A 15,660-nucleotide genomic window follows, 5' to 3' on the forward strand; every position below is an offset into this window, starting at 1 on the left:
TTTATCATATTATTGTTTTGTAATATGTCAGGGTTGTTCCAGATAGGTGTACGTTTGCATGGGATTAATGAAGACGCCGTCAATTTTAGAAACTCCCACCATGCTGTCAGAGAAGAGCTGATGTTGATGCTTTTAAAGCATTCATGTCGTTGGATGTTTCAGATCATTTCAGATGTTAATGACGGTGTTAATGAGAGCTGGGCAGAGATGTAGGATTTACTAGGCAAAATGTAGAGAATGTTTAGTTCAACATTTGTCACACGACAAAAGAAATGTCAGAATTATGGTAACCGTTTTGACACAAAAAGACCAAACATGTTGAAAGATCAAATTCTTGGAAATATTTTAGAGCTTTTTTGTAATTTTGCTTGTCTTCAGGAACAGTTCTCCAGGCTTCTTAAAGGACATTCAGAGCACTTATTTCAATATTGGCTGGCTTTTGTCCTCTTCTCTATTGAGACATTGTTAAAAACAATGCCTCATAAATTTTGACAAGATCTCCAACACCACTGGCTGAGATGCAGCCCCAAACCATGACAGAGCTTCCACTGTGTTTTACAGATGGCTATAGGCACTCATTGTTATACCGCTCAAACTGCCTCCATACATTTTTTTTTCTAAATCCCCCCTTCATTAAAAAAAATGGCTCCCTGACAGCCACCATTCCACAGAAACCATTTCTGAAGAGGCTTCAGTGGACAGTAGATGGCTCAAATCAAGAACCGGATGCATTTTCTGCTCTCGTGCTGCATTAAACTACATCAGATACATTTTGATGCGACTTGCTGTGCAGGACATTACGCTAAGATTGAAACACCAACAAAGAGTCAGAACAAAATTCACTTTAATGTGCCAAAAAAACAAACAAACAAAAGGTTATAAATTCTAACAATAAGTGCTTTCATTAGAAATGTTTCAGTACAAATTAGTCCGGACCGCCCCAAATCTGAAATCATTAATGGTTTTACAAACGGCATGTTACGTAATTAAACACCATCAAATCTACCAGTCAGAGAGCAAAATGGCACTTTTTTTTTTCCAGTCATGACTTTGGTGTTAATTTGACAGTTTCATTAATTAACATTTTTCAGGAATTTTCCAGGGCATAAAAGGCACTGTTATTTACTATTTGTTTCCAAATTTGGCCATCTTGTTGTTTATCGGAGCCTTCATGAATCTTGGTGACTTCATGTATGCAGCGATCTTCTCCAGAGCCTGCAATGACATAATGGCCGTTGATTAAAATAAAAACACTGGAATTTTAAGAAACGAAAGGAAACTCCAGAGCCAACACCACACAAAGAAAGGTAAAAAAATAAAGGTTAAATTACATCATTAATGCAAAGACTTTGACTGTTCTCACCTCAAAACGGTTTAAAAAGTCTGTGAGGTTCTTGCAGTCATCCAGACATTTGGAATCAAAGAGCCTGTGTTGGTCCAACAGCTCGTACATAATGAAGTCCACAAAAGTGATCTGTTGTGAAGAAAAGTTGCATAAGCATGTTAGAAGTAACAGAATCTGTGGTGTAAATCAAACAATAAGTCACCAGCCACGTTAAACCTGCAGAGAATCGGACACTTCTGCAGCTTTATGAAGCCCTAGAACACTAAAGTTCAACACTTTGATTTTCTATCCACAAACTTACTGCCAGGTTCACCTTCTCCTCCAATTATTTATAAATCAGTTTAAGAACCAGTATTAAATTTAGGCTGCATCCTGCCTAATACTGATGAGCTAGCACAGCATAAAAAGTACAGGTTTTTCTCTGCACAACTAACAAAATAATTTATGTTCACATCTAAAAACAATGTACAATTTAGAGTGAGAAAAAGGGCCTCAAATTGTCAAATTCTGCCCCCAGTTTGTCTATTAAATTTAAATCTGTAAAAGCAGCTTTAAAACAAGACTCCTCTCATATTTATGGACAGGTATACCTTGTCACCGGCAAACCACTTCCGATCTCCGAGGAAATCGGAGAACTGCTTTAGTGTATTTGGAAGCATCTTTAGGTAATCAGGCTTCATCTCATCCTGAAGAAACCAGAGAGATGACACTAGCGTTAGTGGAGTTTTAGGGAATTCAAAGAATATTTATATTTATGGATATTTTTTATTTTAATTAAACACTCACAAAGTTGGTGTAGCATAGCCTCACAAACCCATTTCTAAAGTCCATGGACTGGTTCTCAATGATGTCCACTCGAACCTTTTCACCCTCAGTCTCTCCACCTGTTGTCAAAGTTTACAAGATTCACATAAATAATAAAGAAACTAACAGTAATATTAGTTTAACATTGATTTACAATATAACTTGGAAAAAAAATCTTCTCAAACAAAATGCACGCTACTGTACTTACACATGTTGTGCTTACGAGCAATGTATCTCATGATAGCATTGCTTTGTGTTATCTTCCTGTCTCCATCCAGCAAGTAGGGTAGCTATAGTGAGATATAAATTCCAATAATAATGTTAGCTGATTGTTGCATTCTTCACAATTGAATTTTTAGTCGCACTTTAAAAAACTCTTACATTGGGAAAGTCCAGTCCAAGTTTGCTTTTTACATCAGTCCAGCAGGTCTTGTCATAGTTTGGAGCTGTGAGACATGAATTAATTAATTAGAGAGTTATGAGTTTTTTCCCCCCTTTAAATCAATAGGCTGAAATGATAAGTTACCTTCCCCACAGACATAGTATTTGTCCTCGTACTCTTCCCCAGTATACTCCAGCAGGAGGCGTATGGGCTGGGCAAGCTGCAAAAAGCCAAAAATCAGAGTTGAGAGATTTTTTTTAATGTACATTAGCACCTCTGAACTGTAAAGTCTGCATAAGAATGTGGGCAGAGGACATGCATTGGACTTCACTTACGTAATTTACAGATTTACTGTGGTACAAACAAAATGGGCCAGTGTACACGTTTCATGAATCTGATGCCAAATTTACAGAGGGCAAGAATGTTTCCATGCACATTTTCGTAAATGAAGGACATAATTTCAGAAGTCTTGTGGTTTGTTTAGCTATAACCTGGAAGATTTAAGCCCTGCTGTGATGATGCTTTTGGAGAGAAAAGACTTTCTCCTGTCAGCGCTTCCAAACAAGACACATTTGTTCAGTCTTTTTCCCCATTTATACTCTCATGAACTTTAATATTCAACATGTTCACTGAGGCCTGCAGAATCTTGGAGATGTAGCTCTAAGGTTTTTTGCAGTTTCTCTGGGAATGGTACGGTGTGACCTTGGGGTGAATTTACTGGGACATTCACCCTTGAGAAGTTTAGCTTTTACAGTACTGCACCTGGCGCTGTGAAAACTCTTCACATGCTTGTACATGCCCAGGACACTACAGTTTGGCTCGTGTCACGCCAGCTTCAAAACATCACCCAGGTTTAAAGCTGCAATCGGATCCCTAATTCACTCAATTCTTTGCCACATTAAAGAAAAGAAATAAAATAAAAATATGAAATTAGAGATCATTATGGCTCAACACTTCTCTATGATTACACTAGTAGCCATTAGTTAATTCCACCTAAAGTTACTCACAGAAAAGACAAAAAGACTTGCCGAGACAGTTTAGGCTATTAGAAAAGCACATGTTCAGATGGGTATTTTCTGGGTCAATTTTGGGATTTTGTTTGTATTATTTCTGTTATGTTATTTTGTCTGCCTCCTTAACAGCTTAACTTTGTAAATAACAAACTTTCAAGTCAACTGCTTCTTTTGGTGTTGAACTAGAAGTGAACATTGAACACAGACACTGACAGAGCCCTCCTAAGTGTGAATACTGAACCTGATATAATAAGGATTGTAGAGCAAAGCACAAATGTGGAAGTTCTGTCCAGCTTAAACCAAAATAAAATTAACCCTCTTTTTAAAAAGGTTTTTAAAAAAAATAGTTGTACACATATACATAGGTAATATATGGCTGTTAAACTATACTGCACCACCTTGTCCTGAGGTAACTTTTAATGGAGCATGTAGAATTGGATTGATCCAAGATTGAGACGATTATAGCTAATTGAAGCACAGGTAAAAGACTTCTTGAACTCCACTTGTGGTGCAGGAAAGACTACTGCAAATATAAACCATGATACATGAAAATGATTCCAATAATCAAAACCCGAAGTAAAACATTTGAAGTAAATCTTCAAATCAGCTACATTGACTTTTACTCTACTCTTTAAAATTACAGCATTATAGCTACAAGTTTGTCTAACAAACAAAAGATCCCTGGTTCGGCCCTAGGAGGAGACACAAATCCCTTCTGGGGTTGTGCCAAGGAGTGCCCCAGGTGCAAAAACTGCAGAATAACACGTGCTCAGCTACCTGCTCAAACAACCCCCCTGTGAATAAAGAAGCTCTATAGCTGTATCATCAGCTTTAGCTCTAGATTAATTACGAAAAATATTTAAAGCGGCCACAAAGAGACAGTTTGCAGAGCCTTCTGTAATGCAAACTGCACAAAATTCCCATGCCTTATGAAAAAACATGAACATAACTAATAAATATTTTTATTTTTTAACGAGAGGCTGTAAGGTTAAGCTCTCGTGGCTTGTTCAGATGGCTTCATATGCCAGTAAGTCTAGATTAATGGGAGGAGCAGAAATTCATGAGATTTTGCAGACAGCTGAAACCATTTAGAGACTTGAACTCTGCTCACACGAGCAGCCCTGGCACTGTGTGCACACGTCCCTGTGCTTTGACAATGTAAGAGGTTTAGAAATGAATATGTCCCACACAACTAACCCTACACTAAAGTCTGACTCGTTGAATAATGTAACCTCAAATGTTACTAGCATCTCGGCTCTAAATAGCGTAACACGTCAGCTATCAGGCTACACTGACAAAGATAACAGTTTGTGCAAAGGCACGCCGAGCTCGGCTGTTTTGCAGTTACATAATAACTTAGCGAGCTTCAAACAGTTTCTATAAACAGTTACACATCTTAAAAATTAAACACACTAACGCTATCCGCTAAAGGTTAGACGCCACCGAGGTTTAAAAACAGAAAAATGGCCATGATAAGACGGGAAATCGGTATTTTTGTCGATTAGATGGAGGTTCAGCCGTTGCGAACAACTGCGGGCTGCACACATGGAGTTTTTCAGCTCCCTGTTAGCTCCACTTACCCCACGAATATCCCAGTAAGCCAGTGTCATTGGCATTTTGAATCACTTTCTGAGACCAAATGGAGCCGAAAGAGACAGTAGCTTCTGCAGCGGAGCGCAGGTCTGCACGAAGGCGGGAGATGAGCCGGTGGAGGGGGACAGGCGGAGCAAGTGGGCGGGGCGAACCGGGCGGTCACACATTGCTGCTCTGATCCGGTTCTTCGGTTTATGCATAAACAACTACTGCACGCTATGTGATTCTGTGAATCTCGTGCTAATCTCAGGCTTCTTTGTTGTCTTTAACAGGTTCTTCCTCTTTTACAAACAACATCTTCAGTTCTGCACAGTGCAGGGCCGTGCACAGATGTTTGAAGGGGTAGGTGCTCAATGTTAACAAAGGGCACATAGAACCAGGCTGAATACCAACAAAGCACATTCATCAGGAATATAATATGGAATCGCATCATACTATATCACTGTCATCAGGTGGGGGAATGTAGCCTGTGTTTTACTGATAGGGTACAATGTTGGTGTTGAGGGGTTGCTGCTGCTCCTGATAGTGCTGGAGGGCAGGGCTGTGTTGATCTGAGACTGTAGACATGGTGGCTGATTAAACAAGTATTATGGGATAATAATAAAATGCAAAGATCGGTAACAGTGCTTGGAACCTTAATGCAACAGATTTTAAAAACGGTGGGAAATAAACTAGGCTCTGTCTGTTACTCACTCTTTGCCTCTCTCCCTACTTCCATCTCCACATCTGATTTGTCACTCTCAACTTGCTGTCCATTTGAGAACAAGGCACGATTTGCTGTTGCATTAATGTATTATTTAATTATCCACACTTAACAACTCTGGCACCTAATCCATAATAGAGTAATGATAGAAAAACGTTAAAGAACCAAACCATTACAATTGTGTTTATTACTCTTTAAATACTTGAGTAATAATTATATATCCATAAAACATGCCCACACACATGCACAATGACATTTACATCTTCTCCATAATGTATATACTATGACACAAGTTTGCACCATTGTGCTGATCCATTATTATTTATTCCTGTCATGGTCCTGAGTCTGACGACTCAGTGTTTTGTGTTTCCTTATATTACTCCATGTTCTTGTTTATTCTGGTCATGTCTTTTGTTAGGGTTTGCCATTTGTTAGGTTTCTGTTCTGTGCCTGCCTGCTCACACTTCTCTGTGTTCCCTCTGTCCATGGTGTCCCTGTGTCTGCTCGTGAATCTGTCTGTTAAGTTCATTGTTTTATTCTGAAAGTCTCTGCCTCATGTGAGTGTGTTCAGGTTACATTTCCCCTGCCTTGTCAGCTCTGATTTCTCCCCGGTGTGTTCCCCTCCTGTCTCCCATCCCTTGATTACTGCTGTGAGTATTTAAGCCCTGTGTGTTCTCCTGCCTCTCCTTGTTCGTCTGCGTTATCTCCTTCCGTCATCCTGTGTGGTTCCCCTGCATCTGTCTACGTCTCCCTGCATCTCCGTTTGTGTCTCTAGGTTTCAGATTTGTTTTATTCTTAGTTTTCCCAGTTAGGTTTTGTCTGTTCTCGCCATCCTTTGCCTTTTGTTGTACGTCATCCTCCTCAATAAAAGCCCACTCACATCACTAGTGCCTGCATCTTGGGTCCTTTAATAAATTACACACGGCTCGCCCCGCTAGCTGTGACAATTCCTAGTGCTAAAATAACAAAGTAATAAGAACAACAACAACAAAAAGTAATACATATAAAATAATGTATTTATGATGATTCAATTTGTTTGGCTATCCATTCTGCGCAAGGCAGAAAGCTTATTAAATGTTTAAATCGTAGAGATACAATAATGTTGCTGCTGTAAAATCAGCCTTTTGACTCTTTTGAAATATGAATCTAATATAATCTGTTTCTTAATGTATTTTCTTTAAAATACAGTGTGTGTTTTTAATATCATAATTAGAATAATCCATGATTATTATAATGCCATGAACCATTGAGCAAAGCATATTACTTGATACAGATACAGTGGCTATTATTCACAGAACAAAGTTTTTAGCCAGGCTGTAAACATATTTATTTCTGCTGTTAATTTATTGTAATGGACATGAACATTTTAAATACTCTTTAAATAAAACAAAATTAAATGTTCACACTTCAGATGTTTTGGTAATCGAATTGTTTTACTTGATTGGTCGATGGTAATTTTTTATGGGTGAGATTTTTTATGGGTAAGAGAATCTTGCTGATTCTCCTGGAGTGTCTCGTTTTGATCTGGTTTGTTAACACTGGCCTCTTTTTCTGAACTTGACTGCTGTACTGTCTCATACCGGGCTTGAGAATTGTCTTGTTTGGCAACGTTGGACTAATTTTCTTGTTTCTTTCTTGTGTCTTGCAGAGCCTGCAAAGACTCCTGAAGTAAGATATTTTCTTTTTCTGTTTTCTGGAGTTGGTTTTTGATGTTTGTGTTCTCCTGGTTTTGCTTCGATGTGAAGCTTTGGTTTTTTCCAACTCATATTTTCGGTTTTGGACCTTCAAATCCTTTTTCTTGGAAAGAGCCTCACTGGCGCAGAGTTTTGCTTTGAGCTCTGCAAACTCACAGTGGGCTCTTTGTTCTTATTTTTGTGTTTTCCAACTTCTTCTTCTAGATTTGAGTTTTGAGGAGCTGCTCGTGGTGTTGTTCGATCTCCTCCTGCTGTTTTTTACATTGGACCTCCAAATCAGCTTCTCTAGTTCCTTAGAAATATGGTATCATATTCCTCTTCTGTGGAACCAGGCTTCCAGTTTGGATTCGGGAGACTGACACTATCTCTACTTTTAAGATTAGGCTTAAAACTTTCCTTTTTGCTAAAGCATATAGTTAGGGCTGGACCAGGTGACCCTGAATCCTCCCTTAGTTATGCTGCAATAGACGTAGGCTGCCGGGGGATTCCCATGATGCATTGAGTTTTTCCTTTCCAGTCACCTTTCTCACTCACCTTTCTCACTCACTCTCACTCACCCTAACCCAACGGACAGTTAACCCATAACAACGCATGTAAATGCATGGCAACGGACAGTTAACGCATGGCAACGGACAGTTAACCCATGGCAACGGTCATATAACCCATGGCAACGGACAGTTAACCCATAACAACGCATGTAAACGCATGGCAACGGACAGTTAACCCATGACAACGCATGTTAACGCATGGCAACGGACAGATAACCCATGGCAACGGACAGTTAACCCATAACAACGCATGTTAACCCATGGCAACGGACAGTTAACCCATGGCAATGGTCAGGTAACCCATGGCAACGGACCGGTTACCATGGCAACGGACCGGTTACCATGGCAACGGACCGGTAACCCATGGCAACGGACCGGTTACCATGGCAACGGACCGGTAACCCATGGCAACGGACAGTTAACCCATAACAACGCATGTAAACGCATGGCAACGGACAGTTAACCCATAACAACGCATGTAAACGCATGGCAACGGACAGATAACCCATGGCAACGGACAGTTAACCCATAACAACGCATGTTAACGCATGGCAACGGACAGATAACCCATGGCAACGGACAGTTAACCCATAACAACGCATGTAAACGCATGGTAACAGACAGTTAACGCATGGCAACGGACAGTTAACCCATGGCAACGGTCAGGTAACCCATGGCAACGGACCGGTTACCATGGCAACGGACCGGTTACCATGGCAACGGACCGGTTACCATGGCAACGGACCGTTAACCCATGGCAACGGACAGTTAACCCATAACAACGCATGTAAACGCATGACAACGGACAGTTAACCCTTAACAACGCATGTAAACGCATGGCAACGGACAGTTAACCCATAACAACGCATGTAAACGCATGGCAACGGACAGTTAACCCATAACAACGCATGTAAACGCATGGCAACGGACAGATAACCCATGGCAATGGACAGTTAACCCATAACAACGCATGTTAACGCATGGCAACGGACAGATAACCCATGGCAACGGACAGTTAACCCATAACAACGCATGTAAACGCATGGCAACGGACAGTTAACGCATGGCAACGGACAGTTAACCCATGGCAACGGTCATATAACCCATGGCAACGGACAGTTAACCCATAACAACGCATGTAAACGCATGGCAACGGACAGTTAACCCATAACAACGCATGTAAACGCATGGCAACGGACAGTTAACGCATGGCAACGGACAGTTAACCCATGGCAACGGTCAGGTAACCCATGGCAACGGACCGGTTACCATGGCAACGGACCGGTTACCATGGCAACGGACCGGTAACCCATGGCAACGGACCGGTTACCATGGCAACGGACCGGTAACCCATGGCAACGGACAGTTAACCCATAACAACGCATGTAAACGCATGGCAACGGACAGTTAACCCATAACAACGCATGTAAACGCATGGCAACGGACAGATAACCCATGGCAACGGACAGTTAACCCATAACAACGCATGTAAACGCATGGCAACGGACAGATAACCCATGGCAACGGACAGTTAACCCATAACAACGCATGTAAACGCATGGCAACGGACAGTTAACCCATAACAACGCATGTTAACGCATGGCAACGGACAGTTAACCCATGGCAACGGTCAGGTAACCCATGGCAACGGACCGGTTACCATGGCAACGGACCGGTTACCATGGCAACGGACCGTTAACCCATGGCAACGGACAGTTAACCCATAACAACGCATGTAAACGCATGACAACGGACAGTTAACCCTTAACAACGCATGTAAACGCATGGCAACGGACAGTTAACCCATAACAACGCATGTAAATGCATGGCAACGGACAGTTAACGCATGGCAACGGACAGTTAACCCATGGCAACGGTCATATAACCCATGGCAACGGACAGTTAACCCATAACAACGCATGTAAACGCATGGCAACGGACAGTTAACCCATAACAACGCATGTAAACGCATGGCAACGGACAGTTAACGCATGGCAACGGACAGTTAACCCATGGCAACGGTCAGGTAACCCATGGCAATGGACCGGTTACCATGGCAACGGACCGGTTACCATGGCAACGGACTGGTAACCCATGGCAACGGACCGGTTACCATGGCAACGGACCGGTAACCCATGGCAACGGACAGTTAACCCATAACAACGCATGTAAACGCATGGCAACGGACAGTTAACCCATAACAACGCATATAAACGCATGGCAACGGACAGATAACCCATGGCAACGGACAGTTAACCCATAACAACGCATGTAAACGCATGGCAACGGATAGTTAACGCATGGCAACGGACAGTTAACCCATGGCAACGGTCATATAGCCCATGGCAACGGACAGTTAACCCATAACAACGCATGTAAACGCATGGCAACGGACAGTTAACCCATAACAACGCATGTAAACGCATGGCAACGGACAGTTAACGCATGGCAACGGACAGTTAACCCATGGCAACGGTCAGGTAACCCATGGCAACGGACCGGTTACCATGGCAACGGACCGGTTACCATGGCAACGGACCGGTAACCCATGGCAACGGACCGGTTACCATGGCAACGGACAGTTAACCCATAACAACGCATGTAAACGCATGGCAACGGACAGTTAACCCATAACAACGCATGTAAACGCATGGCAACGGACAGTTAACGCATGGCAACGGACAGTTAACCCATGGCAACGGTCAGGTAACCCATGGCAACGGACCGGTTACCATGGCAACGGACAGTTTACCCATAACAACGCATATTCCTGTTACGTGTTGCATGTTGTCCATTGTTTATTTACCTCTCACCAGTCGGCAGCGTCCGCCATGTTTGTCTGTGCTAAATGTCATCTGCGGTGTGCTCAACAGCTATTTGGTCAACAGGCTCTAGAAGAAAACAGAATCAAACTTACGTGAACACAGTCTGTATCCACACTTTTGTTTCCTCTGTGACAGCCATCCTGTTTGGTAATCTGCAAACTCAAGAGCTTGTTGACCACTGTATCGTAACCAGAGTGGTTACTTTGTAACGTCCTCATTGTTTAGTGTTACTGATTTGCCAAAATCACCGTCTCAAAGCCTTGAATTTCTCCGTTTTGAAGCACAACTTCTAGCAGTTGAAATACAAGGCTATGGGAATGTGGCATTCCTGCCACATTTGCTAATTTTGTAGCTCTTATGGACAATTTCAGCTTTAACCCAAAGTTTTAACTGCACAAGTGTTTCCAGATTTTCTGGATTTGAAAATTATAACAATAAACACTCAGTTGTCAGTTTATTAGGGAGCTCAAACTAATGCAGACTAACAACAGTCCTGCAATAAAGGCAACTTTTCATAGTTTCATCTTCATTGTAAAAAAGAGGAAATATGGTTTGTGGTGCTGTTTTCATGTACTGCATTATACAGTAAGGTGTTCCTATTTGCTTTTCTTTTTTTAGCTTAACCTCATTTACAGAAATGAGGGAACAACTGATATAAATTAGGTGTACCTAATAAAGTGAGAACTGAGTGTACATCCTCTGCTCTTCTTGCTTAAAAACACTCTTAAGAAATTGAGATGTAAACAGAAGCAAATGTCCAGATTGACCTCTTGGTCGTCTAACATGTGTGTCCCCCTGTCTCTCACCCCCCCTCTCCATGCCTACTCACAGATCTCCGAAACCAGCCTTTCCTGCGAGCGGACGCGTTGATCCGGAGTGGTTGGAAGAGACCCTAAACCACTTATTCGTCACTTATAGTCCCCTCCCTATTGTAACCCTTCCCTTTGTCCCAGTGGCGCATCTCAACCCTGAGGCTGCAGATCACAAAGACTGAAAAGCGAGGACAGGACAAAGCCCTTGTTTTAGCCCGGTAATTTATTTATTTATGGATGCCCTTTTACAACCACTTTAAATGAGCAGGCATGATTACAGAAGCACAACGCGCTACTACTCCTTCGTCACCGCGAGCAGAAGGCTTTCCCTGCTCTGTCGGCACTGACCTTTGGGAGGATGACCAGAGCACAGGTGAGGCCATCTGAGGACTGGAGGAGGAATTGTGCTTTCACTAACAAGTGCCTGCTAGCATGTGGATCTTAATGTGGACATTCCTAAAACCCATTAATATCCGAAGGTTACGCAGTCATAGCAGGATTTAAACTGGGAGGCAGCCAAGATAAATTGCCGACTCTTCTGCTGCTGCTGGGACGCCTGCCTTTAAGACACCTGCAAAAGCCTCCTGCAAATAACAGAGGAGGTGCGATGTTATAACAGACATTCGTGGACTGTTTCGCAGCGTTACGCCAAGTCTTCGAGACGCCTTCAATCAGACTTAATATTGTTTATTTTGATTGTATCTGGGAGCAAAGACCATCACTGTACTGGTTCTTCTTGTCAAGCTAGACAAACCAAATTAATCCAAAGTTTGATGTTCCGCTTAAGAAGTGCCTTTTTGTGTTATTTCTCGTCAGTCAGCCATAATTTGTTTATTTTACATCTTTCACTTGGTAAAGATTGTATTTTTTACCGCCTTGTAATATAACATTAGCCTTATAATGACCTTTAATGACCAGTCTCTCCAGGCATTTGGCGGGAATGGGGGTGAGTGCCACAGGTCTGAAATCGTTCAGACATGTGACATTTGACTGTTTTGGGATGGGAACGATGGTTGCTGCTTTGAAACAGGATGGTACCAGTGAACAGGACAGCGAGGTGTTATATATAGAGGTGAAGACGTCCGCCAGGTCCGCAGCACAGTCTTTTAGCACCCAGCCCAGCACTCCATCCGGCCCGGCCGCCTTCCTGGTGTTAATGCTCCGGAACACACGCCTCAGCTCATGAGTGCTCAGGACCGGAGCAGGGTCGGTTGAGGGGAGAGGGGACAGGACAGGGTCGGTGTTCTCCCTATCAAAGCGGGCATAAAAGAGGTTTAGGTCCTCAGCCAGAGTAGGACTATCGGCTGAGGGTGATGGTGTTCTCCTTTTGTAGTCCGTGATAGCCCTGATGCCTTCCCAGACCTGCTTTGGGTTTGTGATGTTCTCAAACCTGGCCTCGATACGCCTCCTGTGCTGCTGCTTGGCAGTCTTGATGCCTCTTCTCAGGTTAGCCCTGGCAGCACTGTATGCCTCCTGTAAGTTGTTGAACTCTGTGTGTCATCCAGGGTGGATTATTAGGGAACACACGGAGTCGTTTCCAAGTTGTTACATTGTCCACACAGAAACAGATGTAGTCCAAGACAGTGGAGGTGTAACTGTCCAATGCGACACGATTGTCAGTGTCCTGCACCTTGAATACCTCCCAGTCTGTGCAGTGGAAACAGTCCTGAAGCATCGGAATAGCATCCTGCGGCCATGTTCTCACGGTTTTGGTTGTAATCCCAGTGCTCTTGATCTTTTGTGTGTATATTGGGTGTAGCAGAAGGGAGAGATGGTCTGACAGACCCAGGTGGGGATAGGCCTGGGCTCTGTATGCGTTCGCCATGTTGGTGTACACCTGGTCCAAAGTTCTATCTCCTCTGGTAGCACACTTCACATTTCGGTGGAAATTGTGAAGTACAGATTTCAGGTCCGCGTGATTAAAATCCCCAGCCGCAATAAAGACACTGTCCGGGTGTGCTACCAGGCTGTTATTGATGCTGCTGCTCAGTTGTGCTAACGCTAGCTTAGCATTAGCATCTGGTGGAATGTAAACAGCGCAGATGTAAACGGCACAGAGCAGAGCAGAGTCCAAGGTTTTATGGTTTTACAGCCTTAAGCAGAATTTGAACTAGCACCCCCAACCTCAGCTAAAGCCCATATTATATTATATATATATTATATTGCCCATGATTGTTTATTTCTGTATTATAAATCTAGCACAGGGATGTCAAACCGACTTTTTGTTTCATGTTGTGGGCCACACAACAGCCCACTTTGACCTTTTGTGGACCAGTGAAACTGCCCTTTCTCTCAGTGTAAACTTTAATCCCTGAGATATTTTAATACAGGCTTAGTCTGTAGTCTGCTTAGTCTGCTTATGCCTCTTGCCGGCTCTGATACAGAGAAGTCTGAAGATCAGAAAGCTAATTCATGCATAATTTACCGTGTGTCTGTGAAGGTTCTCAGTCATCCAGGTCATCGTAGTCAAAGGAGCTTGCAAAGAAAAGCGTCTGGACTTCTTTAAGTTACTTGAAGACGTTTCACCTCTCATCCGAGAAGCTTCTTCAGTTCTAAGGTCAAATGGTGGAGAGTCCCAGATATAAACCTAGTGGGAGTATCCCCCCACAGAGGGACAAAAGGACCCCCTGATGATCCTCTAATCGCCTGAGCAGAGGTGTGAAACTGGGTGTGGGTCCCAATCAGCCAGAGTTTCGGGTGAGTTCATTGTGAAACCTGGCCCCACCTTATCATGCAAATTCCTGAGATCAGATGGCCCAGGATGTGAGTGGGCGTTTAATTTACCGTGGACATAAAGCAACAGTGATGTTCTGCTTTTAGAAAAGTTCAGTGTAAATTTATGATACAACTTGAAAAAGACGTTGGCACAGTGGTTAGCACTGTTGCCGCACAGCAAGAAGGTCCTGAGTTCAATTCCATCATCAGGCGGGGTCTTTCTGTGTGGAGTTCGCATGTTCTCCCCGTGTTTGCGTGGGTTCCCTCCAGGTACTCCAGCTTCCTCCCACAGTCCAAAGACATGCAGCTTGTGGGGATAGGTTAATTGGATAATCCAAATTGCCACTAGGTGTGAATGTGAGTGCGAATGGTTGTCTGTCCCTGTGTGTTGGCCCTGTGACAGACTGGCGACCTGTCCAGGGTGTACCCCGCCTCTCGCCCTATGACAGCTGGGATTGGCTCCAGCGCCCCCCACGACCCTGAAAAGGATAAGCGAATGCATGGATGGAACTTGGAAAAAGAAGGATGCTGTTCAACTTGTCACACTGGAGACTCTTTCTTGGATGCCTTTGTTCACTTTGTCATCATAGGGTGTTGTGTCCAGAATTTTAAAGTGAAAAATAAAATTGAATCCATTTTAAAATAAGGCTGTAACATGACAAAATGTGGAACAAGAGATACGGTGTGAATACTTTCAGGATGCACTGTATCTGCTGTGGGCACCCCTTATGAATAAGGAAGCAGTTCAAAGTAGCTTTCTTTATGTAAATGTCATTTTCAAAAGGTTATGGTCTAATAACTACATTTTCAAGAGCTTTCTGTTGTTGTCTTCATCAGAACATCACTCCTTTGTTAAACCAAAATACCTTATTATCAGACATATTTTGATTGTATGACAAACAAGCTATTTGCATATCTTCAAATCATGTGGATTTTCACATGCAAAATGTCCGAAAGCAAAATATAGCGATACAGAGAGTTTTGTGCTGAACTTGGTGCTCACTCTGACTCACAGGGAGGGGGGACGAGCTGGACATGAAAACAAAGTGCTCTTTGTTTCATGTCTTTTACTCATGATTATCAGCTACTGACGCAAGCACTTCTTACTCCCATGTTCTTAATCAAGTGACGTGCTGCATGTTTGTTACTTTTGAGAACCTTTCCAAATGCATTTGCTCTGCCTGTTGAAAAGAGGAAATCACTCCAATGCAAATAAGATTTATTTT

At 42.8% G+C, this 15,660-nt stretch overlaps 1 protein-coding gene across 1 annotated transcript; it reads right to left on the minus strand.

Moving 5' to 3' along the window:
- Positions 1-1,028: 1,028 nt before the first annotated feature.
- Positions 1,029-5,253, minus strand: LOC113013064 (glutathione S-transferase Mu 3-like). The gene is made up of 8 exons (XM_026153655.1): positions 5,125-5,253; positions 2,676-2,751; positions 2,531-2,595; positions 2,358-2,439; positions 2,132-2,229; positions 1,936-2,031; positions 1,364-1,474; positions 1,029-1,215 (listed from the first exon to the last, which is right to left on the minus strand). Exons 1-8 carry the CDS (start codon positions 5,158-5,160, stop codon positions 1,126-1,128), a joined length of 654 nt encoding a protein of 217 aa, XP_026009440.1. The 5' UTR covers positions 5,161-5,253; the 3' UTR covers positions 1,029-1,125.
- Between the last annotated feature and the right edge of the window lie 10,407 nt (positions 5,254-15,660).

Source organism: Astatotilapia calliptera, chromosome 20, assembly GCF_900246225.1.
Source record: "Astatotilapia calliptera chromosome 20, fAstCal1.2, whole genome shotgun sequence".
NCBI classification, from domain to species: domain Eukaryota; kingdom Metazoa; phylum Chordata; class Actinopteri; order Cichliformes; family Cichlidae; genus Astatotilapia; species Astatotilapia calliptera.